Source organism: Melanotaenia boesemani, chromosome 12, assembly GCF_017639745.1.
Source record: "Melanotaenia boesemani isolate fMelBoe1 chromosome 12, fMelBoe1.pri, whole genome shotgun sequence".
NCBI classification, from domain to species: domain Eukaryota; kingdom Metazoa; phylum Chordata; class Actinopteri; order Atheriniformes; family Melanotaeniidae; genus Melanotaenia; species Melanotaenia boesemani.
Genome location: NC_055693.1, coordinates 2102949 through 2130085, shown reverse-complemented (window position 1 = coordinate 2130085; position 27137 = coordinate 2102949). Strand labels below are relative to the sequence as shown.

At 42.8% G+C, this 27137-nt stretch overlaps 1 protein-coding gene and 1 long non-coding RNA gene across 3 annotated transcripts in view; one reads left to right on the top strand and one right to left on the bottom strand.

Moving 5' to 3' along the window:
- Positions 1 to 18293, bottom strand: part of ahr1b (aryl hydrocarbon receptor 1b) — an 84196-nt gene extending 65903 nt beyond the window's left edge. The window contains exons 1-2 of one of the 2 annotated variants that reach the window (XM_042001568.1): positions 17608 to 18293; positions 12764 to 12951 (exon numbers count right to left, since the gene is read on the bottom strand). In XM_042001568.1, the coding sequence (XP_041857502.1) occupies positions 12764 to 12951; positions 17608 to 17648 (229 nt within the window). In that variant the 5' untranslated portion in view covers positions 17649 to 18293. The remainder of the gene's footprint in view (positions 1 to 12763; positions 12952 to 17607) is intronic. The other variant, XM_042001569.1, reaches the window with a different exon arrangement.
- Positions 874 to 26455, top strand: LOC121650195. The gene is made up of 3 exons (XR_006012223.1): positions 874 to 1231; positions 12179 to 12182; positions 26428 to 26455. It is a non-coding gene; the product is annotated as an uncharacterized LOC121650195 (long non-coding RNA).
- Positions 26456 to 27137: the final 682 nt, after the last annotated feature.

Genomic DNA, 27137 nt, shown 5'->3' with positions numbered 1-27137 from the left:
TTTGTATCTTGCCAGTGAGCTGAGCTGCTGTCTGTCAATCACTTCTGCCTGAGTATCCCGACCCGCCCACTCTCCGCCCCTGATCACCCCACACCTCCCACCCCACCCTTGCAGTTTCTGGCATTTGTCAAATATGGCAGTGGGTGGAGTTATGCAGAAAGTAGGAGGTGGAGCTACACTTCAACCAGCATTTATTTATACAACACCTCTTACATGAGGAAACCCAAGATTTTTTTCCATAAATTGATTCAAAAGGTCTCAAACTGAATGCATCATTTACGATGCATACAACTTTAAAGGGTTAAATGATTAAAATAATTGGAATTTTTAAAATTAAGTAAAATATGGTGAAGAGTCGGTCACCACTGAAAGTGTGTCGGCCTGAAAATAAATAGTAAACCTCTCAGATTTCATTTTACTCTTAATCAGTTTTGGTGCAAATTCAAAACAAACACCTCCCTTGGTGATGTGGGAGGAGCTTTTGTCCAATCATCTGCATTAAGGCAGCAGCTGAGCGCCCCCCACGCCCCCTCCCCTTGCGGGCTCAACATGCTGGCTTAATGAGGGCTGTATGGTGTGCACATGATTCATACGTGGTGCAAACAAACAGGTTGAGTCTGACTGGCGGGCATGAAGCTGAAGTAACATCTCTGTTTCTCTCTATGTCTGGGCTAGTTAACGTGCAAATAAAAATATTAATTAAGGCTGAAAATAAAGTGGTGTTTGATGGTTTTCACTGCAGCTTGTTAAGTAACATCCCAAATCTCTGCTGCGATTGGTCCCAAACTCTTTCATAAGTCTCTTGTGTCACTTTTATACGTCAGTATATGTGTGTGTGTGTGTGTGTGTGGCACAGCGGCTTGTGGAAATGCTCTGGAGAAATTCCAGGATGGCATGTAGGGATTGGGCTGGACATTGAAGCAGCATAAGCGCAACATGTCCCTGATAATCTTGTTGTAGTGTCATGAAGGGACAAATTGAAAATGGTCAAATATTTGATAAATATTTGCTGTGAGTTAACTGTGTGTTTTTTTTTTCTTTGATCTTTGGAGTATAAATCCCAACATTCACAGGCGCAGTCTGTCCCAGCTTTACGCTGGATGATCTGTGACCAGCTGGCCTCTCAGTCTCAGTAAAGCTTTTTTTTTCCTTTTTGTCCTGTCTTTAACCCTTAAAACTCCAAGCTGTTTTCTACTATTTTTGTTAGACCTGCTTGTTTGTTTGTTTGTTTGTTTTTCATGTACTGCCTGTAGAAGCTGAGGCTTTTAATCCCAGTCAGACATGATGTTTCTCAGCTGTCAGACTGGGAGGTAAAATGATATAAAATGAATGTATGAATAGATGTAGCAGCATAAAGGTCGACCAGAAGAAGAAAGCAGAATTTATTACTAACAGAACTTTGTAGAAATAACACACAGACCAACAGTGACCAAACCTTTTCTCATCTCATCGTTCTCTCAAGTCTTGGCTTTCAGGAGAAAAAATATTGTTATTGAAACAAACACACAACAGAAACTATTTCCATGTTTCCACTTTTTCCTCATTTCCAGTTATTCCTGCTACTATTTACCTGCTATCCTCACTAAACCAACTCCAGCTCAGCTGCTTTGTGGCGCCACCGTGCATCAGAAACGTCTTCTTGGCTTTATTCCAGCCATAGAGGAGCATTATTTTTCTTCTTTTCACACACACATAGAACTTTCTGCTCACTGGTTGATCTTTGGCTGCTCCTGATTGGACGTTACCGTCAATCTAAGCTCTCTGATTGGTGGAAAGTCTGACAGGAAGTGGCTTCATCATCATGTCCAGGTCTAAATAGAGGTCTCTTAGCAACATAGTAGTGATGGTGATGTTTTTATGATGAAATGTGATAAATAATGCTGTTATCATGGATCATTGTGGATTTACCAGATAGAGTCTCTGAATAAAACTACATTTAGTGGCTGGATTGTAAACCTCCTGGACGGGATAGAAAAGCTGGAAAACTTCCGTAGATCAGCTAAAGGGTTAAATATCCATCACAGTTTAACCCACAGAGACACACACTACACACAAGTTGTGATATTGGACAGGTTGGTTTTCTGTAACATATTGTTGAAAAGCATGCTGATATATTTGGTAGTTCGTGGATTATCTACTGTATTTATAAGTTTTCAGAAGGATCAATCATTTCTTTTATACCAAGAGCAACAAATTTTCTAAAAAAAAGAAAAACTGTCTGGTTTGCGAACGTCTTCAGGCAGCAGCCATGAAAAGTTCTGCTCGGCTCAGGTGTTAATCTCTGAGCCTGCATCCAATCAGGAAGTCGAGCTGTGGTCGTTGATCAGAGGTGACGTGTGTGTGAATGACATCAACTCTTCTTCTCATGAATTTTATAAATAATTATTTAGGCTGCAACGACAACACTTTAAAGAGCAGAAATCTGCAGATACGTTTCGGCTTTAGCTCCTCTACGAGCAGGACGGAGGAAAGCTGTCAGGATGGACACACACATGCATGCAGAATGTGTGTGTTTATATGGTAATTACTTTACCAGAGTGAAAACAGCAGCGTGTAAACATGTCAGCGGATGAACACGCGATGCACACACACCTCCCCCACACACACATGGATGCACACAACAGGTACAGAGTTTTACAGGCTGAACATGAACACAGTCCTAATGCAGCAGGAACGGCACACACACTCAGCTCCACCACATCCACATCCAGCAGGAGGGGGAGGATTTGGGCAGGGAACGATGTGGGAGGGGGGTCATTCCTGATGACCAGGTTATCCCCTCAGTGGCCTGCATTCCTTTGGGTGCCACATCGTGATTAGCCCGCGAGGCGTGGGGGAGGGGTTAAGCTCTACAGTGTAGAGATGGAGGGAGGGTTTTCATGAAGGGACGGCCTGCTGTGGTGGAGTACTATTGCAGAAACTCCTTCTGTAAGGAGGCGGGGCCGTTCATCAAAGATAAATTCTCCCTGACAGCGTTAAATGAACCGGATATGACGACATGTCATGAGACTTTCACAGCTTAGATAACCGGTCAGGGAGCAGCAACAGGGATGTCATCCTGCCAGATATGTACAGCTGTGTGCTGGCATCATGCATGCAGAAGCACAGCAGCGATGTCCAGGTGTTAACTTAATTCAAACAGATTTGTCTGCCCTGTTTTAATGTCAGACATCAGGCTCTGCAGCAATTTAACCTCTTCTTTACCAGGCCAGTTTTTTCTACTTCCTGTCTTAAATAACATCCCCAAAATAAACAAAGTTTATCTTCACAACTACAAAGGCTGTATGTCCAATCCTGGTCTCTATAGAAAGCTGAGACATGAGATTATTACAGAAGTGTCAGAATCAACATATGTGTTACGGTGTCAGAGTAGATTCTCCTGGAACACATGTCCTCATAAAAGAAAACTACATTACTTTAAATGAAAACCAGAAGCAGCCCAGTTAATCTAGGAATGAGTATAGCAGGCTTAGAAATTAGAAAGTAGTTCAAGGAATGAGTGAAGTATTCCTTGGAATTAATGAAGTGAACCTAAAGGCCCAGTTAAGCTCGACACATAGACGGATGCGCAGACCGACGGACGGCTTCGTCATACTTCGCCGCCCTCGTACTTCCACACGTCTTTTTACGTTTCCATGGGTAATAAGTCAGTTCATCCAGTGGGCAGTGCCGAGTTCAGATTTTGGACCCGTGCTGGAAACATTCCTCGGACCTCAAGTCTACTCTGGGATCCTCTGTAGTCGCAGCTGAAGCTCTAAAGCCGAGGTCAGTCACATGACGGCAGGTTTGAGTCCTGCAGCCTGAAAAACTCAGAAAACCTCGGTGGAGAAACACAAGCAGAATCGGGGCAGATTGGGTTCAACAGAGAGATACGATGAAGAAAAAGGACAAAGGACAAGTGATCTGAATGTCTGCAGGCAGTGACTCCTCCATGACACCCACGAGAGGCTTTGTTGGCATAGTTGTGTCATCCAGAATCTCATCAAGTCTGAGGCTCTTTCCTCCAAGGAATGATCTTCAATATGGAGAATCATCAAAGCTCATCTAACGTCAGGAAGCCAAGATAAACACTGGTCACACTGCATGTAGGCCACGGTTCAAGGCCCGAGTCCATTTCCTTTCATTTCTCCAGCCTGAGAAAACCACCTTTACAAGTCCTGGCTGTTCTTGGTGGACATTTGAGGAGGAGGGTGGAAAACCCTAACCCAAGTGATGAAGAAGAGGAAGAGGAGAAAGCTGTACACATCACAAGGTCACGGTTACATTCAGGCCAGAAGCAGACCCGCTTTAACCAGTCCGTCTGAGACTGCACAGCTCTTCTACGGCTGAAATCAAAACTACTCCTTCCTGATCATCAACAAGTCCATCAGCTCTGCGACGGACAGGGCTCCAACCGTTCACGCAAAACCAACAAACACAAACGTAACCGGTCACAGGACACGTTTCTCTCCATCTTTTCATAAAATCCTTGACTCGTTCTCGCTTTTTTATATCGAGATTGGATTATTGGTTCATCGTAATGTGGAGGTAAGACATGATAAACATGATAAACCAACAGGGAGTAGGCTGGAGCAGATGATTCTATACACTCCCGTACAGGAAAAAAGCAACACATAATTAAAATAAATCATCCAAAATATTTTACAAATTAATACAGAATAAATAACAGAAATAAAAACACAAGAGGGAACAAACGTACAGACAAATCAAGTAGAAAACTAAAACATGAACAAAGAAGTGGTTTGATAGAAATTTGCGACGCCAGGCGTGAAGAGGTTAAAATCAGGACGTTTACTCCAAAGCTTTAATTTAATGTTGCTTCTTATTGGGTGTTTAAAAAAATTAATTACCTTTTAGATCAGGGGTGTCAAACATACAGGCCAGGGACCAAAACCGGCCCTTCAGAGGGTCTAATTTGGTCCGTAAGATGAATTTGGTAAATATGAAAATAACAGAAGATATTAACTAATATTTTAATAAAATGAACTAATTCTGAATTTGTCTGTGAGAGGGTTTTATTTTAAAATAAAAAAATGCTTTTGATCATTTGTTTCAATTTATCATTTTTTTTATCATATTTAAATTACATGTAATTAAATTAATTCTTTTGCACTTAAATATATCCTTTTTTTCCCTTTTCCTCAGATAAATAATTTAAAAACTAATTAAATGAATCAGCTGCCACACAGTGTTAAACGTCCATTTTTTAGTCTTTAAGTTCTGTAGACAAATGATCCAAATGACAGACAACAGCTGTGAAGATGAAGATGAAGGTGTGGTGCGGCTGAGTGGGGGGCGAGGGGGGTCACGCCCATTGTTGCTCCCACTGATAACAAAGATGGCAGCTTGTTGGGATACTACTGTTGTGCAGATTAAGTGAGCTTTGTTCAGCCTTTAAAGGCTGAGCTGTCACCCAGTGTGTTTTGGCTTCAACACACTCGTACACTTTAAAAGTTAATGAAGACTCCTCTCAGCGTTAAACAGTTCCTCCGAACACATAAACACAGCAGAGCGTCGAAGCAGTGGCAGCGTTCCCAGAGTTCTCTCCGCTCAGACCACCCACTTCTGAACGAGCTGGATTTAAGCTGTTTACATACAACAAATTACAGAGGACCACGAAGGCAGCCCGGAGCTACAGGGACCACAGAGCTGCTCTCTTAATGTAGGAGCCCTGAGCTTGTTAATTACTTAGAGACTGTCCAGGAAGTAGGCTAATGTAGTTAGACAGGAAGTTTTGTCTATAGGCTACAATTTGACCTATTAGTTCTGAAGTTCAACATCAAGAAATCACTGTGACATCTTCAGTAGCCAGCAAATAAAAAAGTCAAATCACTGTAAAATGTTTGGAAATGAATCTGTCAGAATGAAGAAACGGCCTCAGACTGGAGTCGGGGCTTTAATTACTTTCTTCAGGGTGTCTGATACGAAGCGAGCGACCTCGCAGCAGAACCACAGCCTCAGCCCAAACAGCCATTTCTTCCTCCAGCTCATAAATTCTTCAGACTCCTGAGTTTCTTTCAATTATTCATGTTTCAAGACCATCTGACGGCCGCATTGCAGCATTCTGTGAAAGATCAGCACCTGAAGTAACAACGTCCTCAATGAAGAGCAGGAAACAATCACCACCATCAGGAGGAAACCATCACCACCATCATGAGGAAACCATCACCAGCATCAGGAGGAAACCATCACCAGCATCAGCAGGAAACAATCACCACCATCAGAAGGAAACCATCACCACCATCAGGAGGAAACCATCACCACCTTTAGGAGGAAACCATCACCAGCATCAGGAAGAAACCATCACCACCATCAGCAGGAAACAATCACCACCATCAGGAGGAAACAATCACCACCATCAGGAGGAAACCATCACCACCATCAGGAGGAAACCATCACCACCTTTAGGAGGAAACCATCACCAGCATCAGGAAGAAACCATCACCACCATCAGCAGGAAACAATCACCACCATCAGGAGGAAACAATCACCACCATCAGGAGGAAACCATCACCATCATCAGGAGGAAACCATCACCACCTTTAGGAGGAAACCATCACCAGCATCAGGAAGAAACCATCACCACCATCAGCAGGAAACAATCACCACCATCAGGAGGAAACCATCACCACCATCAGGAGGAAACCATCACCACCTTTAGGAGGAAACCATCACCAGCATCAGGAAGAAACCATCACCACCATCAGCAGGAAACAATCACCACCATCAGGAGGAAACAATCACCACCATCAGGAGGAAACCATCACCATCATCAGGAGGAAACCATCACCACCTTTAGGAGGAAACCATCACCAGCATCAGGAAGAAACCATCACCACCATCAGCAGGAAACAATCACCACCATCAGGAGGAAACCATCACCACCATCAGGAGGAAACCATCACCACCTTTAGGAGGAAACCATCACCAGCATCAGGAAAAAACCATCACCACCATCAGCAGGAAACAATCACCACCATAAGGAGGAAACCATCACCACCATCAGGAGGAAACCATCACCACCATCAGGAGGAAACCATCACCACCTTTAGGAGGAAACCATCACCAGCATCAGGAAGAAACCATCACCACCATCAGCAGGAAACAATCACCACCATCAGGAGGAAACCATCACCACCATCAGGAGGAAACCATCACCACCATCAGCAGGAAACAATCACCACCATCAGGAGGAAACCATCACCACCATAAGGAGGAAACCATCACCACCATCAGGAGGAAACTATCACCACCATCAGCAGGAAACAATCACCACCATCAGGAGGAAACCATCACCACCATCAGCAGGAAACCATCACCACCATAAGGAGGAAACCATCACCACCATCAGGAGGAAACCATCACCACCATCAGCAGGAAACCATCACCACCATCAGGAGGAAACCATCACCACCATCAGGAGGAAACCATCACCAGCATCTGGAGGAAACCATCACCACCATCAGCAGGAAACAATCACCACCATCAGGAGGAAACCATCACCAGCATCTGGAGGAAACCATCACCACCATCAGCAGGAAACAATCACCACCATCAGGAGGAAACCATCACCAGCATGAGGAGGAAACCATCACCAGCATCAGAAGGAAACAATCACCACCATCAGGAGGAAACCATCACCAGCATCAGGAAGAAACCATCACCACCATCAGCAGGAAACAATCACCACCATCAGGAGGAAACCATCACCACCATAAGGAGGAAACCATCACCACCATCAGGAGGAAACCATCACCACCATCAGCAGGAAACAATCCCCACCATCAGGAGGAAACCATCACCACCATCAGCAGGAAACCATCACCACCATCAGGAGGAAACCATCACCACCATCAGGAGGAAACCATCACCACCATCAGCAGGAAACCATCACCACCATCAGGAGGAAACAATCACCACCATCAGGAGGAAACCATCACCAGCATCTGGAGGAAACCATCACCAGCATCAGCAGGAAACAATCACCACCATCAGGAGGAAACCATCACCACCATCAGCAGGAAACAATCACCACCATCAGCAGGAACCCATCACCACCATCAGGAGGAAACCATCACCACCATCAGCAGGAAACAATCACCACTATCAGGAGGAAACCATCACCACCATCAGGAGGAAACCATCACCACCATCAGCAAGAATCCATCACCATCAGGAGGAAACCATCACCACCATCGGCTAAAAAACAATCACCACCATCAGGAGGAAACCATCACCACCATCAGGAGGAAACCATCACCACCATCAGGAAGAAACCATCACCATCAGGAGGAAACCATCACCACCATCAGGAAGAAACCATCACCATCAGGAGGAAACCATCACCACCATCAGCAGGAAACCACCACCTCCATCAGCAGGAAACCATCACCACCATCAGCAGGAAACCACCACCACCATCAGGAGTAAAGCATCACCACCATCAGGAGGAAACCATCACCACCATCAGGAGGAAACCATCACCACCATAAGCAGGAAACCATCACCACCATAAGCAGGAAACCATCACCACCATCAGCAGGAAACAATCACCACCATAAGGAGGAAACCATCACCACCATCAGGAGGAAACCATCACCACCATCAGGAGGAAACCATCACCACCTTTAGGAGGAAACCATCACCAGCATCAGGAAGAAACCATCACCACCATCAGCAGGAAACAATCACCACCATCAGGAGGAAACCATCACCAGCATCAGGAGGAAACCATCACCACCATCAGCAGGAAACAATCACCACCATCAGGAGGAAACCATCACCACCATAAGGAGGAAACCATCACCACCATCAGGAGGAAACTATCACCACCATCAGCAGGAAACAATCACCACCATCAGGAGGAAACCATCACCACCATCAGCAGGAAACCATCACCACCATAAGGAGGAAACCATCACCACCATCAGGAGGAAACCATCACCACCATCAGCAGGAAACCATCACCACCATCAGGAGGAAACCATCACCACCATCAGGAGGAAACCATCACCAGCATCTGGAGGAAACCATCACCACCATCAGCAGGAAACAATCACCACCATCAGGAGGAAACCATCACCAGCATCTGGAGGAAACCATCACCAGCATCAGAAGGAAACAATCACCACCATCAGGAGGAAACCATCACCAGCATCAGGAAGAAACCATCACCACCATCAGCAGGAAACAATCACCACCATCAGGAGGAAACCATCACCACCATACGGAGGAAACCATCACCACCATCAGGAGGAAACCATCACCACCATCAGCAGGAAACAATCACCACCATCAGGAGGAAACCATCACCACCATCAGCAGGAAACCATCACCACCATCAGGAGGAAACCATCACCACCATCAGGAGGAAACCATCACCACCATCAGCAGGAAACCATCACCACCATCAGGAGGAAACAATCACCACCATCAGCAGGAAACAATCACCACCATCAGGAGGAAACCATCACCACCATCAGGAGGAAACCATCACCACCATCAGCAGGAAACAATCACCACCATCAGGAGGAAACCATCACCACCATAAGGAGGAAACCATCACCACCATCAGGAGGAAACTATCACCACCATCAGCAGGAACCCATCACCACCATCAGGAGGAAACCATCACCACCATCAGCAGGAAACAATCACCACCATCAGGAGGAAACCATCACCACCATCAGGAGGAAACCATCACCACCATCAGGAGGAAACCATCACCAGCATCAGGAGGAAACCATCACCACCATCAGCAAGAATCCATCACCATCAGGAGGAAACCATCACCACCATCAGCAAGAAACAATCACCACCATCAGGAGGAAACCATCACCACCATCAGGAGGAAACCATCACCACCATCAGGAAGAAACCATCACCATCAGGAGGAAACCATCACCACCATCAGGAAGAAACCATCACCATCAGGAGGAAACCATCACCACCATCAGCAGGAAACCACCACCTCCATCAGCAGGAAACCACCACCTCCATCATAAGGAAACATCACCACCATCAGGAGAAACCATCACCACCATCAAGAAGAAACCATCACCACCATCAGCAGGAAACAATCACCACCATCAGGAGGAAACAATCACCACCATCAGGAGGAAACCATCGCCACCATCAGGAGGAAACAATCACCACCATCAGGAGGAAACCATCACCAGCATCAGGAGGAAACCATCACCACCATCAGGAGGAAACCATCACCACCATCAGGAGGAAACCATCACCACCATCAGGAGAAACCATCACCACCATCAAGAAGAAACCATCACCACCATCAGGAGGAAACCATCACCACCATCAGGAGGAAACAATCACCACCATCAGGAGGAAACCATCACCACCATCAGGAGGAAACAATCACCACCATCAGGAGGAAACCATCACCACCATCAGCAGGAAACAATCACCACTATCAGGAGGAAACAATCACCACCATCAGGAGGAAACCATCACCACCATCAGGAGGAAACCATCACCATCAGGAGGAAACCATCACCATCAGAAAGAAACCATCACCACCATCAGTAAGAAACCATCACCATCAGGAGGAAACCATCACCACCATCAGGAAGAAACCATCACCATCAGGAGGAAACCACCACCACCATCAGCAAGAATCCATCACCATCAGGAGGAAACCATCACCACCATCAGGAAGAAACAATCACCACCATCAGGAAGAAACCATCACCACCATCAGAAGGAAACAATCACCACCATCAGGAAGAAACCATCACCATCAGGAGGAAACCATCACCACCATCAGGAGGAAACAATCACCACTATCAGAAGGAAACAATAACCACCATCAGGAAGAAACCATCACCATCAGGAAGAAACCATCACCATCAGGAGGAAACCATCACCACTATCAGAAGGAAACAATCACCACCATCAGAAGGAAACAATCACCACCATCAGGAAGAAACCATCACCACCATCAGGAGGAAACAATCACCACCATCAGAAGGAAACAATCACCACCATCAGGAAGAAACCATCACCACCATCAGGAGGAAACAATCACCACCATCAGAAGGAAACAATCACCACCATCAGAAGGAAACAATCACCACCATCAGGAAGAAACCATCACCACCATCAAGAGGAAACAATCACCACCATCAGAAGGAAACAATCACCACCATCAGGAAGAAACCATCACCACCATCAGCAGGAAACCACCACCTCCATCATAAGAAAACTGTCACCACCATCAGCAGGAAACCTTCACCACCATCATGAGGAAACCATCACCACCATCAGAAGGAAACAATCACCATCATCAGGACGAAACCATCACCATCAGGAGGAAACCGTTACCACCATCAGGAGGAAAGCATCACCATCATCAGGAGGAAACCGTTACCACCATCAGGAGGAAACCATCACCACCATCAGGAGGAAACCATCACCATCATGAGGAAACCATCACCAACATCAGAAGGAAACAATCACCATCATCAGGAGGAAACCATCACCATCAGGAGGAAACCGTTACCACCATCAGGAGGAAAGCATCACCACCATCAGGAGGAAACCGTTACCACCATCAGGAGGAAACCATCACCACCATCAGGAGGAAACCATCACCACCATCAGCAGGAAACCACCACCACCATCAGGAGTAAAGCATCACCACCATCAGGAGGAAACCATCACCACCATCAGGAGGAAACCATCACCACCATCAGGAGGAAACCGTTACCACCATCAGCAGGAAACCATCACCACCATCAGGAGGAAACCATCACCACCATCAGGAGGAAACCATCACCACCATCAGCAGGAAACTATCACCACCATCAGGAGTAAAGCATCACCACCATCAGGAGGAAACCATCACCACCATCAGGAGGAAACCATCACCACCATAAGCAGGAAACCATCACCACCATAAGCAGGAAACCATCACCACCATCAGCAGGAAACTGTCACCACCATCAGGAGGAAACCATCACCACCATCAGGAAGAAACCATCGCCACCAGAAGGAACAGGAGCTCCTCCTGACTGAGTGGGAGCTTGTTCAGGTTAAGGAGAAGTGTGCAGAGAACAAAATTTGTGGAACTTTGTGGAGAGACTTTTGCTCCTAGCGGCTATTATAAGGATGATTAAAACAGCAAAGGACAAGTCAACTACTTTATGAAACCTTCTAGTTCAGTTCTAGTTCAGAACCAGTACTTGATACCTTAACTCTCTGAACCAGTTCAAAACATTTTTACCAGCAAAGCTTGGAGTCCAGGCCTAAAAAAGCCGATGCTGCAGCAGCAACAATGTAAAACTGCTTAGTCCAGAATTTAAAATAATTCTCCTCACCTATAAAACTCTTAGTGACCAAGATGCACTGGCTCTTAAAGATCTGTGTTCCAGATTTTCCCATCATATCTTCCCTCTCAGACTGCAGGTTTACTGGTGGTTCCTAGAGGTTCTAGAAGTAGAATGGGAGGCAGAACCTTCAGTTGCAGTATCAGAGCCCTCGCTGTGGAACCAGCTCCCAGATTGGCTTCAGGAAGCACACACCCTCTCTACCTTTAGATCAGTCTACCCATTACCTAAAGATGTCTGTTTTTCCCATGTTCAATATTCCGCTGATTCAATAATCTGATATTAACCCTCAGAGTCACAGGGGATCCGCAGGCCGATCCGCAGGCCGATCAGCAGGCCGATCCCCAGACTGATCCCCAGACTGATCCGCAGACTAATGTGTGATCGGGTTCAGTGACAAACTGCTGTGAACTCACCTGAGAAGAAGTTCTTGGCTCTCAGGTAGCTGACACTCAGACGGAGGATGGACAGTTTGTCCAGACTGGCAGTGACATCCTCAGGAAAAGGCAGCAGGCTAGCCAGCCGCTCCAGTTCACCGTTCAGCCGGTCCCGGTGCCGTTTGGACGGGTTGGACTTGGCACCTTCAGCCGGAGGCTGCTTCGCCCTGATCACCAAGGAATGGTGAGAAAACTGTCAGAACATTTCAGAGGTTTTCACACACAGGAGGCATTTCTACATTTTAAACTACAACATGGCAAAACTTCATTCCAACATTTAAACATTTAATAGATAAAAAAAATAATATGTATAAAAATGAGAAGCGATCACATGACTCCTGAAGTCCTGGAGACAACAAAGTAGTTTCCCTCCCATTTCTGTTACTTACTTACTAGTCCAAACCAAAACTAGTCCGAACCAAAACTAGTCCGAACCAAAACTAGTCCGAACCAAAACTAGTCCAAACCAAAACTAGTCCAAACCAAAACTAGTCCAGAACCAGTCCAAACTTAAACCAGTAGCTACCACTAATTCCTTCCTTCACAGAAATGTATAGTGGTCAGATTAGCTTATGCAGCATTTAAGGAAATATAGCGAAGCTTTGAAATCTGTTTATTTTTTCTTCCAGAATGAAATGTTTTCCATTTGCTTCCCTGAATTCTGTGTTTTTGTAAAGAGATCATTATTTTTGCTCCAAGTTGGAAATCGAACATACAGCAGCTGTTGTCTCTATATGAGCTGGATGCTCAATCAGCTGAGTTTAGTACCATTGACAGCCTTCCTTTTTTTCATGTCTCTTTATGTATAATACAAGGCATTCTCTCCTACAGCAGTTTTGTGGTCATGGACTGAATTTTTTCTTTGGGACAGCCTCCCGCTGCAGCTCAAACACTTGGGGAGAGCGAAAAGAGGCTGCTCTAGTTTTCCGACAACGCTCTTCCTTTTTTTAGTTTTCCTAGGGACACTGAAGAAAACATTTCTTCATTTATTGGAAAATTTTGGTGTTTCTGTTGGTCTCTCAGCTGTTGCTGACTTCCTGCCAGGGGCTGGTTTTAGTTAGACTGGATTCAGGTTCTCATTTCTAACCCCGAAAACCTGGCATCCCCAAGCTCTCTCTAATATCAGTGTCTCAGCAAATGATCAGCTGAAGCAAACATTATATTCTAAGCTGAAGAGGATGCAATGTTAGCTTTAGCAGTACATTTTTGATGGAGAAATCGTATTTCTCCGTTGTGTTTCCTTGTGTCTGTTCTTAGAATTAACTTTGTTCCTACAGTCTGCCTCCTGCCGCTGACTCCACCCATGACAGATGCAGCTCCATGTTTTACTCTGGAAGTTGTTCCTCATTAATCAATAAATTAACCAGTTTCCTTCTTTGTTGTGTGTCTCGCTTCTCCTTCAGTAATTCTTGATGTAGCGCCACATGTGGCAAAGAGTGGAACATGTTATTTAAAGGTCTGATTTGTTTGAATGTTGCAGCGTGAACGCAAACTCTGTTGCACCCCCTATTGAACCGAGTGGGAATGCATCCCTAGAAATACACAGAACACACTGCCCTTCCCCAGAGATCAATCAGGACATATTCAATAGATTCCTTATCTCTGTCTCTATAATTGCTCTATCTGGAAAACTGAGTAAAAAAGACCTCAAAAACTGTCATTTTAAATTATGTTCCATCATTTTACAGATGTTATATTAGGTCTACTAAAACAGGAAGAGAATATTCCAACTTTAAGGCCGTAATGAATGATGAATAAGGCAGAGTCTGAGTGGGACCTACTGATTTTAATCAGATTTATATCTGATAATAAGCTATATTTTCTTAAAAATTGACTGCTATACTGATAATCAGAATTAATTACTTAATGCAATATGGGGGGGGGGGGGGGATTAACAGTTTTAAGTTAGTACTGTGCATCAGAAATCTGCTCAACCTACAGGTTATAGGATCCAGAGAAGAAGAAAATAACAGTCAGAAAGCAGGGTCAATATAAAACATGATTCAGTGGATTTTACTGGAAAATAAATAACAATATCAGTATTTTAAACAACGTATTTATTGGACACATTTCCAGCAATCTTATTTGTCTGTAAATAAAAATAAAGATGAGTGGCATCTAACCATTTTACTGTTCTAGGCTGGTTTTTCAAAATGAACCTCCATATTCAGGTGAGAGCAAAATTATTTTTTAACTGGTTTATTTATTTATTTTGTTGTTTTTTTCTTTTTACCATATTGTCAGAATTATTTATATTATTTGGTGTTTTAGTTGCAGCTGTTCGTTGGAAGCAGCAGTAACAGTCAGGTTAGCAAAGGGAAGAAGGTAAAACATAACAGTAGTTTCATAAATTTAGCAGATCTTTATGTTTAAGAATGTGACTTGAGGAATGTGGGGCCTGGGCCCCCGTAGAGGCCTTTGTCTGGCAAAGCCCCTGCATTGATTGATTAAAAGTCTTTATTTGAACAAAATAAAAATGAAATAAAATAAACAGGAAAACAAAAGGAATATAAAAAAATAAGAGAAAGTAAAATAGGTCTTTGTCCAAAGGGAGTGGGAAGAAGCCAGTATCAACCCATAGCTGCATTCACTGCCTCATATGTATTTCATATCATTATATGCACCGAATAAAAACTTTCACAGATGTTTTGACTCCAGATCCCAGAAAGGACTTTAACTGAACTTGATCACTTATTGGATTGAAACATGTGCACCCTCCAGGTGGAGATCAAAGCAACTCATTCAACCCAACAGAAACCAAAACAAATCCACCTCATCTCTACATCTACGTCTTGTTTTGGTGTTTTAAAAATCTGGGCTAACCATCAGAAGGATGATGCTCAGCACAGAAAACCATGACCCATAAATTTATATATATATATGTATATTACACAGAAAAAAGATGCTTTAATGGTCTGTATTTGGTCACACAAAAATAAAAGAACCAGGACCAACGGGGACATATAAATCTGTCCCTGTTAGTCTTATTATTTCTGTGTGACCATATACAAACCATTTAAGCATCAGTGTTTGATTGTTTTTCTCTGTGTAAGATATATAGGTTAGTTCAGGCTTCTGGTAAGGCGAGATGCTGTTACTGCGCTCCTTGACGTGGGTGCGTCTCACGGCAGGGGTGCTTTTTTCGGCACGACACCGGGAGCCCCCAAAGAGCACAGCGGGTCTCCGAGGCTTTGAACGTTCAGAGCCATCGTGATAAAAAAATTAAGGTCAAGCCTATATGTTGTTTAGCTTAATCGAAGGACATCAGCCAGAATGAGAATCTCACAAATGAAAGCTTTAAACCAACTACGGTTTCAGCATGGGTGGGGCATGGGCCCGCAGCATGAAGGGGGCCGAGGAAAACAGGTGCCACTATAGATGTTTTAAATATTTTCTACAGCAAAACAATCCATGAGAGGAAAGCAGACATAACTTTGATTCAAAATGATGAAAATAAATAATTGAAAACAAAAGAAAAAAGCTAAACCCACAGATGTAGCAGTAAAATCTACACCTCCACGTTACTCTGACACCAGCTCCACGAGGCCTGTTCTACATTCAACACATTTCACTAGAAATAAATCATCATCAAATCAATTCTGAAGATATAAAAAAATCCAATTGTTATATATTTCTTAGTTTACTTACGTTTTATTTAAAACAAGCAAGACATACTTTACTTGGATTATTTCTTTGTTGTAACAAGAAATCCCAAAAGGTGGAAAATGTTTAAATAGAGACACAAGGAAAAATTAATTTGTGTTTTGAGAAGCAGCGTTTCTTTTTCTTTTTTTTTGTTTGTTTGTTTGTTTTTTGCGTTTTTCTAAAAATTGTGAAGAAATGCGACATGCTGGTTATTTAAGTCTTCATTCATTTATTAAACAGGAACCTCAAAAACATCGTTATAAGAAATAATTGTCCAGACAAATTCCTGCAAAATTATCATTCATGTACATATATATATATATATATATATATATATATATATATATATATAAATATTTGAGTTGAATGTGAAAACAGATTTTCAGTTCAGAACAAATAATTATTTATCTGCAGATTCTGACTGAAGGCTGATTTCTTTTTCTTTCTTTTGATCTTGAAAATACAGTTTCATTAAATTATAAAAACAAAAACTAAATATATAAAAAAACGAGACAAAAAAGTTTTGCGTTTAAACAAAAACGAAATAAAGCGCCTCTGCGTCAGACTTCAGGATTATTAGTTTCATTTACAAAAAATTAGTTTAAACCAATAAATTTGTTATTTAATGGAAAAACCATGATGAAGATCTAAAAACTGGTCGATGAACAGAACCAGACCAGGTCCTGGTTTTTCTCTGAGGGGCGTCCGGACAGAAAATGGCGACCCGGCCACCGGGAGGGTCCCGGGAGGCGGATCCATATCAATAAATACACAATCCCACTAAAACATTAACCAAAGCACAAATAAATCTCAGGTCGTTCCAAATGAATGTTGGTTTATGGTAAAAAGCAGAAAGTGTCGGACCGGATCGGGCCGGTTCGGGTCGGACCGAGGCCGCCGCTGCAGGCCTGCTGTAATCCGCTTCACCGAAAGATCCAATTATTTCTGAAAACCACGAACTGTTCGGGGGTTTAAAGCAGGTCGGAAATGATTCTGGATTCACAAAGAAACGAAATCTGGAATAAAGATGCGTTCAGGACACGGAGGGTCAAATCTGATGGGAAGGGTTCGGCTGGTCGCAGGGTCTTCACACGGAACCGGGATCCGTTCCGGGATTTAACTGAGCCCTGGCTCAGAACCACAGAGTTAGAGCAAAGTAAAGAAAAAGAAGAACTCACGCTCTTTGGACCGGTTTTCTCCTCTTGCGTCCCGCATACATGTCGCTCCTCTTATATAAGCCGAGATCCGTCAGAAACACGCGCACCTCCTCATGGACCCAGACGGGCCGCTACAGACCTGCTCCTTCACAGCTCATGGCCCCGAACCCACAAATCAACGAATAAATGTTCAGGAAAAGAGAGAAAAACAATTATTAAAACGGGTCAGAAGTTCTGTCGCAGTCCGCTATGTTGCGCAAACGCATCCAAACCCCGCAGAAAGAAGAAAATGACGCAGCGGCGGGTAGTTCAGGTGCAGAGGAGACGTCGGCTCTTCATCCCGAGGAAGAGGAGGGGAGAACAGGCGCAGTTTGCGCCGGAACGGTGCGCACCTCAGCACAGCAGCGCGCAGAAACGCAGCGGAGCTTCAGGTTTGAACGCGCACTCCAACCTGCACTGGCAGCGGCGGCGAGCACGCGCATTCCACTGGCGGGCACGCCCGACTGTCGAGTGCGCGCATCAAGTGCGCAGGCACAGGGATAGTCTCCTGGAAACACAGGTCGAGCGCGTTCACGCGAGCGCGTTCTGGAAAGATCCTCGTTGACCAATCAGCGCGCGGATGGAGCTTTAGAATGTGGGTCAGAGGTCAACGTTTAAATAATGTAACCTGCTGAGGAAGACTACAAGGTCTTCATCATCAGATCCGAGTCATACCAGAGCTGGTCCAGGAGTCAGACCAGGACCTTGTCTGAGTCAAACCAGAACCAGTCCAGGAGTCAGACCGGAACTGGACCAACTGATCAGAAAAAGTGGAATTTAAAAAAAAATTTAAAAAAAGGAAAAACTGGAAAAAAAAGAAGAAAATCTTAAACTATTGTGCAAAATATTTGCTGGAACACGGTTTAAATATTTAATATTTAAATATTTTCTCACTTTTATTTTTTGTGTTTTTAAGTATGAACATTTTTCTAAAGTAAAACTTCTTTTAAATAATTTTTTTTATTTCTAAATAATTAATTTAATGATGTTACTTAAAATAAATAAATCAAGTTCTAATTTCTGATTTGGAATTTTAAAAAAGTTAATTATTAGAAATTCCAGTAAATAATGAAAACAGCGAATGAATCGCAGCAAAAAGATGTAAATGAAGAAGAAAAAGGAATAAAATCAGTTTGATTAAAAGATTAAGTTGTGCAGTTAATTTTAACAGAATATTTTTACGTTCATGTCATGAATTATTTCAATACAAATATTTTATAAATGAACATTTAAATAAAAACAGTGATGTTCAGGAATTTATTTTTTCACAGCGGCTTTTACTTCAGTTTGAATGTTTCTGCAACATTAAGAGTCAGGAGGAAATTAAAAGCCGCTTAGTTTTATTCTTTAGACCTGCAGACTGAGAACAAGCTGTCGCTGTGGAAGATGAGATGAATTCAGGCTGGAAGCTGAAATGAAGTCTTTCACAGCTCTGATATTTGATATTTCCAAACACACAATGTCCAGAAAAACTGTGGAGGAAAAAATAGAAACAAAGGAAGAAATCCTTCTTTTCTTTAATATTCTGAACTGATTCTTATTTCACATGTTCATGAAACGAGAAGTTCTGACTCATCATTTATTCTCATTTACTGTTTTCATGTATTCTTTTCATGTTTGATGTGCTTTTATCTCTTCATACGTTTCCATGGAAACAGGAAACAGCTGCTGTGATGTTCAGTCATAAATATAAACCGGTCCAGTTCTAAGGAGCTTGTTTAATTCTTCATCCCAGTCTGAACCCTCTCAGAGAAGCTTTCTGTCTTTTCTTTCAGCAGTTTCCAGGAAGAGTTCTCCAGGATCCTTGAAGGACTTTCCAGGAAGAGTTCTCCAGGATCCTTGAAGGACTTTCCAGGAAGAGTTCTCCAGGATCCTTGAAGGACTTTCCAGGAAGAGTTCTCCAGGATCCTTGAAGGACTTTCCAAATCTCTTCTTTGGATTTTTCTGTCTTCTGTCCAGATGATCCCACGCTGCTTCAGTAATGTGGAGGTCCGGGATCTGGGGAGGATACGACCCTCCATCAGACCTGTTTCTGTAGATCTTCAGTCCACTTCTTGGGTCATGTGACCTACATCAGCCTTTTCTCCCTGTTTCCTTCCTTAAGAACGGCTTCTTGACAGCCACGTTTCCATGGAGACCATTTCTGATGAGGCAACAGTAGATGGATCAGCTGAAGGTCCAGATGCATCTCTCAGGTCCAGGTTCAGGTCTTTGCTGGATCTCAGATCCTGCTCATCTGCTTTAGATGGTTTTTAGTCCTGACGCTTCTTCTTCTGTCCTCCACGTGTCCAGTTTCTGCCTCCATGCTGAGGTACGCCAGGTTTCCAGCTACCAGCTGTTTGGGAATCACCTTGTTGCTGCTGAAATCAATCAATCAATCGGTCGGTCGGTTGGTCAGTCGGTCGATCGATCGATCGATAGATAAATAGAATGATGTGCAAACCAACTAGAATGTAAAAAGTAGAATAAAAGTGGTGGATAGAAGCAGCAGGTGGAGCCTGGTGTCTGACTTATTGACCAGTGATGGACAGGGTTCCTGCATCGGAGCGTCTCAGACTGGTAGAGAAGGAGCTCCGCTGGCTGACCAGTGAGGTGGAGAGGAAGGTCGGGTTCTCCGTGATGGAAACCAGGTTGTTCTGAGCCTCCTCTCCACCAGTTCCAGCCTTCTTTCTAAGGTTGTTCAGGCTGCTGGTGCAGCTGCTTCCCAGCACACAGCAGCAAAGAGAAGCTCCCTGGAGACGACAGGCTGGTAAAACATCTCCAACACTGAAGGATCTGAGCCGTCTCAGGAAGCAGAGCCTGCTCAACCCCTTCTGGTACACAGCTTCTGTGCTGGATCTCCAGTCCAGTCTGGGATCCATGGTCCCTCCCAGGTACTTCTAGGTCTCAGCAACCTCCACCTCCTGCCCCTTGATCTTCAGTGGAGGTAGAGGAGTCCTCTTCCTCCAGATGTCTATCTCCATTTCTCTGGCCTTGGTGACATTCAGATGCAGGTAGTTCCTGCCAGTCCACTCTACAAACCGGTCTACTAGCGCTCCGTCCTCATCCTCCTAGACACCCAACATCAGCTGAGCCATCAGACTTTCTGAAGGTGGCAGGACTCAGTGTTGGACTGAGGATCACTGGTGTAGAAGGTGGAGAGGAAAGGAGACAGCACAGTCCCCTGAGGACCACCACGTCAGACAGGACGCTGCCCAGATGGACCTACTGTGGCCTGACAGGTAGTCAGGAATCCAGGAGACCATGGAGGGGTGGACACCCATCCCCCACAGCCTCTCACCCAGCAGCAGTGGCTGGATGGTGTTAAAAACACCAGAGAAAGCAGAGAAAGTGACTCTCATTGCTGCCACTACCATGACTGTGGCTCAAAGGCAAGGCAAATTTATTTATGTAGCACATTTCATGTACAAGACAATTCAAAATGGTTTACATAAAACATCCCAGCAGGGTCAGAAGGCAAAACAAGTGCATTAAAAAAACAAAAATTAAAAGGAATAAAATTAATTTAATGAAAACCGAAAGAAAAACCTCAAACAAAATAGATAAAATGCAAGAAATAAAGTTCCAGTGTGGGGAAAGACAATTAAAACATGATCAAGTCTAAAGATTACAGCTTAGGAGAACCAGATCCAGATCTGGACTCCAAATAAAAACTAGTGAAATGCAGAGAACAGGTGGGTCTTTAACCTGGATCTAAATAAACGGAGTGTTTCAGCTGATCTGAGGCTTTCTGGGAGTTTGTTCCAGACATGTGGAGCAAAGAAGCTCAAAGAAATATTTGACTCATATTGGCCTTAACGTGATATTATTAGTCTAAACAAGATCACATTAGTTGCTATATTAGCTTTAACAAGGTCATTTTAGCAACTATTTTAGCCTTAATATGCTAGCCCTATAAAGATAACATCAGCCACAGTGTTAGCCTAAACAAGATCAATCTGTTATTTCTGTTTTAGCATAAAAAGATAACTACGGTTTTTATTCTGGTCTAAAGATGAAAATGAAGTCTAAACACGTGTTTTTAAACATATGACTGTAGCAGCTATGTTATAATAAATATGTCAGCATGATTAAGATGTTAGCTGCTTTGTTTTTCTAGACAGTTTTAACAGTTAAATAATTAGGCCTTCTTTAAACAAGGTAACATTTGCTGCTACGTTGGCATTAACATTGAACTGTCAGCTACTACATTAGCTTTCACGTTACCAGCTGCTGGATTAGCTTTACCAGTTTTAATTAGTTTGCAACATTAGCATAAACAACATAGCATGAGCTGTTATGTACGGAAGCGTGGCGCTGTCACCCAAATAAAAGAAATCGGACCGATTTCTTTTATTTGGGTGACAGCGCCACGCTTCCGTAGTTATGTTAGCATTAGCTGCTAAGTTAAAGCAGAATAAAGTTAGCAACCTATTTATTATTCTTCACCAAGTGATGTTAGCCACTTTGTTTTCCCATAAAAAGGTTAATTTAAGTGTCAGAAAGATAACAGTGGCTTCTATGTTAGCCTTGTAGCCTCTTCTCAAATGTTTTAATGGACAGACTGCACAGCATGCAAGTTTTTAGCTAACAGCTAGAATCCAAACAAACTGAAATGTGTTGCTGCCATCAGATTAAAAATGAGCTCATATTTTCCAGGAAATGGTCTCAACATCTAATGTTGTTTATGTTCTATTGGAAACAAAAAAAAAAAAAAAAGATTTGGAAATCTCTGTATTCTTTTTTCCAACAGCTAAATTTCCCAGTTACATTGAATGCAGCATGAAAACTGGGCCAGAATTGCAGAGCGAGTACATGGGGGGCAACAAGTAATCTGACTACTGTAAGGTCATGCTCTGCATCTGTAGTTACCTCAGATACTTTAAATACGTTACATTATTTAAAAAAGATAAAACTAAACAGTGAAATGAAATGAAGGGGAAAGCAAGCAGTGATTTCATGTTTTAGTCTTTGATTTCTCCTTTTAGGAGACTAGATTAGACCACATATTCAGCTCTAATGTCTGCAGGTTCCTTAGAGAGCCTCCACCATCACTCACCAACAATAAATCATTCATCCCCATAAATGCAGAAACCTGATTCCAGCCACAAGCGTGTACACTTAGTGTGTGCAAACAATCATAGTTTGAACACAGCTGTGTTTAGACAGCAGACAAAGGCAGATATGTCCTCATGTGCAGCCATGGAAATGCATACATCGAGTCACATGACCAAACCAGACCCGTAGGGTGCTAACGTGCACATGCCCCCCCCTCTTTTCCCATGTTGGCAGAAAACTAGGCCAACAAGCCGGGAGGTTGTTTTCATTTATTTCATGACTATTTAGGCTTCCCAGAGGATGAACACTGTCGTTTCTAAGTGAGATTTCATTCCTCATCTCATCCGTCAAACAAAATGTCATATTTTCACTTTTCTTTAATCTGAAACAGAACACAATGCCAAGGAGGAAAGACATCAGCAAGGATCTTAGAGAAGAAGCTGTCAGTATGGGAAGGGTTGTAAGTTCCTTTAACATTATTCACAAGTGGAAAACATTCAAGACATCAGCTGATCTTCCCACGAGTGGACGTCAGACCAGGCGATGCTCAGAGAAACTACAAAATACCCAGATCTCCATCTCAGACCCTCCAGGCCTCAGTTCGCATGTTAAAGGTGTCAGCTGTTCTAAAATCTTACTGTTTTTTATGTTAGTATCAAGTCAATGTCTAGTTCACTGATAATGGACATAAACCCTGCAGCTTCACACACATAGCTGCAGATCTACAGCAGAACGGCTGAAATGTAAAGTTAATCTTTCATGAATGGAGGATAGCGAGACGCTGCAGCAGCAAAAACTGGTTCTGATGAAGAAACATGTGCAGCTCTTCACTCAGCTCAGATCGTCCAGAACCTGACCCGTCCTCGCCAACCGGACTCCTACATATTTTACTCACCTTGGAAAAAAACGCAGTAAATCCAGTTTCTGTCTGAGCTTCACCTGATCAGGCTGATGTTCACACCTGAGACTCCCCAGCCAATCAGACACAAGCAGGTGTCACTGATGAGGAGGAGGAAGAGGGAGGATGGGTCAGGTGTTCAGACCTGCTTCCATCAGAGTTATTCTAAAGTATTTTCTTCATGGTGTTCAGTTTTATTTATTTATGAGGCAGAAAAACCCAGAAGAACGACCAGGAGAGAACCGAAATAAACCAGGTAGGAATGAAAATTCAACCAATGATGGGATGATGCCGAGACTTCATGTTAACAAATCAAACTTTATTTAGATCCGGCTTCTCATGCAGAACAGAAAGACTCAGGTTTGGATTTAAAGTTAAGTTAAATAAACCAATAAAAACTAGAGGTTCTACCCAGTCCCATCCCATCCCAGCTCTAATGAACCCAAAGTGTTATTCCCAGCGACATTCACAAAGTCGTAAGGAACTGAGGAAAAAAAAAAGAAATCGGGTTTAAACCAGGGGAAAGAATAAAGTCAACAAATATAGAAGTGAGTGAAACAGGACCAATGAGGAATATAAAGACTGCATAGAGTCTGGTCATCACGGACTGCAGTCCAGCAGGTTTTAGATGTTTGCTCCGCAACACGTCTGACTCAGATTAATGGATCATTAACAGTCAGAACTTGACAAGCTGTTGAGGAAATCCATTTCACTAGAATCGGGTGTTGAAGCAGGTAACATTCAAAACCTGCAGGGCAGCAGTCTCTGAGGACCAGAGCTGGACACCAGGTTTTAGATGTTTCATGCAGGGCGGCAGTCTCTGAGGACCAGAGCTGGACACCAGGTTTTAGATGTTTCATGCAGGGCGGCAGTCTCTGAGGACCAGAGCTGGACACCAGGTTTTAGACCATTCCATTGCTGCCATAAAGGAATAAAATGATTCAATTATTTAATTCAAATTCAAAATAGTTTGTTAGAAACAGATCAATTATTTAAATAAATATTAAACATAAAAAACAAATTAAAATAAAGATCAAGAATTTACAAATATATAATATAAAAACAGAAAGAGAAAGACCATTATTTTTTAATGATAAAAATTTTTCAAAATTAAAATGAAGTATAAAAATAAAAATAAGAATATGAATTTAGATTAAAATAAAAAATGTAATATCTTAAAAAAAATACAAGTCACCCTGAAAAACTCTACTTTAACAGTAGACTTTGCAGAATAATGTCCTGATGATGAACATGAAGTCTGCATCTACTGATGTGACCTCATGTATGAAAGAAGAAGATGTTCCTTGAAGCAGGAAGCTGCCGTGTTGGCCGCCGAGTCGTCCTTCCTTCCCGGAGATCAGGCGGATGCTTCCCAGCCAGGAGAGAGTTTCTGTGTTTGTCTGGACGCCGGCTGTCTCCGGCTGTCTCCGGGGACGACCTCTGTCACGGCTGCAAATGAGTTTTTCATGCTCTGAGCTCTGCAGAGCGACAGGGGGTTGAAGAGTGGCTGCTGTACTTCGTCCACTCACAGGTCAAGGTCACCTGCTGCAAGCTGGAAAACACATGATGGCTGACCAGTCAGGAGGCAGGAGCTGAGGAGGGTGGAGGCTCAAGCAGCTAAAACACATCTTTTTAAACTTGCTTTTACTTTACGTTCTCTGTGTTGTTATTTTGTGTTCTGTTTTATTGTGAAGCACTTTGTGATTTTTATCTTGAAAGGTGCTGTATAAATAAACATTTACTTACCTACTCACTTATATGGACAGAGAACGAAACAAAAGGCAGAAACATCCAAAGAGTAGTTTTGGAAAGTCCTTCAAGGATCATGGAGAACCTTTCCTGGAGACGACTTAAAGAAAAGGCATAAAGCTTCTCTGAGAGGGTTCAGACTGTGTTGAAGACTAAAACAACCTCCTTAGAACTGGACTCTGGTTCTGATCTGGGTTTATACTGATGACTGAACATATTTCACTGAATCACAAAAGCTGCTTCCTGTTTCCATGGAAACGAGGCAGGGTCAGTCTGATCTGTTAACATAAAGTTTTGAAAAGATTTAAACACATTTAGAAGTTTTGTTTTCTTTTTAAAGAACATAATTAATCTATTACCAAGTTCACAAAAACTATGAATATAAAAGCTGTAATTTAAAATATTGAAGGAGCTGTAATCATCAGGAAGAAAGCGGCGTGGAGGAAGTACTTACCCTAAAAGGCACATGGTGCCATCTGGTGGACACCTGTTGTCATTACAGCTGTGATGTGCCAGGTCATCTTCACATCCTCATCCTCTTCTCAGACTTAAGTTCTTCCACAATCATTTTAAAAAAATAAAAAATGGCCTGATGGAAGGTGTTTTTATGTTTTCAGAACTGTTGAACACCAGATCAGCTCTGTTCTCGTTCATGGAAGCAATTTGAGTACCATCAGCAAAAAAACAAAATATAAATCTGTTATTATTATTATTATTATTATTATTGAGACTCCTTTATTTTTCAGTTATAATCAATGCAAATCTGAGCCTGTTTAACGTTAAATTAGCATCAACAATAAAAAATTACTAAAGAAAGTGAGTCTAAGTCTAAGGTGATTCAGGAAGAGCTGATGCAAACGCCTGGTTATAGCTGAACTCCAGCATTCACACACACAACTTTACACACCTTTGCTTACATTTACAGCTGTGAACAGATTCTTCATTTATAACGTGGACGTCATGAGACAGCTGTGTCCACCGTTTGCCTTTCTGCATACTCACGTTTCCTGTTGACTTTTTAACCCTTAAAATGCCAGATCATTTTTTACTGTTTCATGTAAACCAGCTGGAGCTTTTAATCCCAGTATAAACCAGTCCGTAGCAGCTTTTAATCCCAGTATAAACCAGTCTGTAGCAGCTTTTAATCCCAGTATAAACCAGTCTGTAGCAGCTTTTAATCCCAGTATAAACCAGTCTGTAGCAGCTTTTAATCCCAGTATAAACCAGTCTGTAACAGCTTTTAATCCCAGTATAAACCAGTCTGTAGCAGCTTTTAATCCCAGTATAAACCAGTCTGTAGCAGCTTTTAATCCCAGTATAAACCAGTCTGTAACAGCTTTTAATCCCAGTATAAACCAGTCTGTAGCAGCTTTTAATCCCAGTATAAACCAGTCTGTAGCAGCTTTTAATCCCAGTATAAACCAGTCTGTAACAGCTTTTAATCCCAGTATAAACCAGTCTGTAGCAGCTTTTAATCCCAGTATAAACCAGTCTGTAGCAGATTTTAATCCCAGTATAAACCAGTCTGTAGCAGCTTTTAATCCCAGTATAAACCAGTCTGTAGCAGCTTTTAATCCCAGTATAAACCAGTCTGTAGCAGCTTTTAATCCCAGTATAAACCAGTCTGTAGCAGCTTTTAATCCCAGTATAAACCAGTCTGTAGCAGCTGTTAATCCCAGTATAAACCAGTCTGTAGCAGCTTTTAATCCCAGTATAAACCAGTCTGTAGCAGCTTTTAATCCCAGTATAAACCAGTCTGTAGCAGCTTTTAATCCCAGTATAAACCAGTCTGTAGCAGCTTTTAATCCCAGTATAAACCAGTCTGTAG